At 39.2% G+C, this 2,296-nt stretch overlaps 1 protein-coding gene across 1 annotated transcript in view; it reads right to left on the bottom strand.

Moving 5' to 3' along the window:
- LOC106876393 (transcription factor 7-like 2) overlaps window positions 1–2,296 on the bottom strand; it is a 79,055-nt gene that overhangs the window by 67,400 nt on the left and 9,359 nt on the right. The window contains exon 3 of the mRNA XM_052968454.1: window positions 842–1,048. Coding sequence (XP_052824414.1) covers window positions 842–1,048 — 207 coding nt within the window. The remainder of the gene's footprint in view (window positions 1–841; window positions 1,049–2,296) is intronic.

Raw genomic sequence — 2,296 nt, 5'->3', positions numbered from 1 at the left:
ACACACACACACTTATATAAAAGCATACAGTGATGATAGATGCAATCCCCCCAATAAAGGGTAAACCTTCCCTAATTAAGGCCAATTAAGAAACCTCACAGATCCAGGATCCTCTTAACGAACAAAAGCATGTGTCGTTTTCCCGTCAGATATTTCTTTTGCAGATTTTGTGTGAAGGTGTCGGGGATTCAGTAAAACCTCCACTTCACCTAACTACTGGACAACATTGACAATACTGGGACAGGTTTGCCAATTTCAGTCGGATGAAAGGCAGAAAAAAAAAAAAAATCAACTCCCGGCAGAATTCGACATCAGAAGATAATCAGTAGTCAGTAATTACTGCATCACACACATATATATCGTATCTTCTGGTATACAAGTTGAATATTTCAGCCCAAAAGTTCTACATTAAATGCAGCAGGATTTGGAAAGAGAGTGACAACATTTGACTGTTTATGCTATACACTAGTTGGCTTGTGTGTTGAAAAATACGGTGTGTGTGTGTGTGTATTCGTAAATGTCGAACAATGAGAATGAGTGTTCAACACCGCATTGGATAAATTTTGTGTATTAAGGTTACTATTAGTTTCATGTTAAGAAAAATATTTTAATATCTTAACTTTTCAAGTCAATCACATGATCATCTCCATTTTGGATGAAAACACGAGAAATAAATATATAAAAATGACAGACAGATACGGTACTGTCGTTTCTGCCAACACAACAACACCTGCTATTAACACTACTACCACCACCACCACCACCATCACCACCACTATCCCTCCTATAATGGCAAGTATTGATAATAGAAACAAAAACAAAGCAATAAGTTGTTAATTACCGATGATTATCTTGACTATGTGACATCACTTCCTGTTTTGGTCCTGCAGTGACAATTGCTGGATGGGGTATTCCTGGATGCGGTAAGCCTGGAGGTGGTAAAAGACTGGGTGGACCAAATCGTGTTAACGGGGATGTGTTGATTAATGACGGTGGATAAGGCCCAGAAAAGGCACCTGAGGATATAGGATAACCTGGAGGTCTTTGCCTGCAATTATAATCATTAACACATAGAGAGAATAATGATACACAACAGCAAATGTGTCAGTAATATAGTTTATTATAAATGTGTTAGTAATAAAACAGAGGCGAATGGAAGTGTTTATTGAATTTTTGGTAAAGCATGAAATAATGCAAAATAATATTTAGGCATTTATTGGAGAAAGTAAAGGATGGTAATTTAGTGTATTCTAAATCACCATCCTTTCGTGGTCGATAAATTAAGTATCAGCGAAACACTGGGTGGTTGATGTAAACGACTAGTCCCCTCCCCATAAATTTGAAGCCTTGCGCTTCCAGTGGAAAGTGTGTAACTATACTTATTTCATCGACCTTGGCGGAATTTGACTTCAGAATGTGAAGATGAACGAAACGCCACTAATCATTTTGCCCGGCATGCTAATGATTCTACCAGCTCATTGCCCTAATAGTAATAATACTTTCTACTGGAAGCGCAAGGCTTCAAATTTGTGGGGAGGGGACTAATCAATTACATCAACCCCCAGTGTTTCACTGATACTTAATTTCTCGACCACGAAAGGATGAAAGGCAAAGTCGACCTCGGTGGGATTTGAATTCAGAACGTAGTGGCAGACGACATACCACTAAGCATTTTACCCAGCATACTAACGATTCTGCCAGCTCACTGCCTTAAATAAAAATAATAATGATAATAATAGTAGTAGTGGGAAAGCATCACAGCCATGGGCTGAGAGGAATTCTTTAGGGTTTGGATAATTCACCATGTTCTGATGCAGTATCAGGCAGTGGCTTTCATGGCTTCCTATCTTAACTGATTGAAAGTGTTATCATGTACATTGTTTAGTCTTGGTATAAAAGATGGGCTACAGCAAATATTCTACTCAATACAACAGATTTATTTGTTAGTTGATTAACCTTAACCAGTTGAGCATGTCCCTTGGTGACTGATGAGATGTGCATCTCTGATCATAAGCAGAAGTAGTGGGGGAGCATTATAGCCATGTGTTGAGAGGAATTCATTGGGGTTTGAATAATTCACCTTTGGAAACATGGGTGTTTTGCTCAACATCCTTAAACAACCCTTATTCGAGGACCTTTTGAACAGGATGGGCTACTCGACCTGAACAAAATTCTAACTGGGCCCCACCTGCGAGGTCATGCGCTGTTTATCTTGATATGAGATCACCATGTCGCGCACATATGGTTGTGATGCATGTGCCTGGTGTACCCTTATCAGACGGTAGTCATGATGGAT

This window comes from Octopus bimaculoides, chromosome 6 (genome assembly GCF_001194135.2).
Source record: "Octopus bimaculoides isolate UCB-OBI-ISO-001 chromosome 6, ASM119413v2, whole genome shotgun sequence".
In the NCBI taxonomy this organism is placed as follows: Eukaryota; Metazoa; Mollusca; class Cephalopoda; order Octopoda; family Octopodidae; genus Octopus; species Octopus bimaculoides.
Note: the sequence above shows the minus strand (reverse complement) of the source record. Positions and strands in the feature narration are given on the sequence as shown.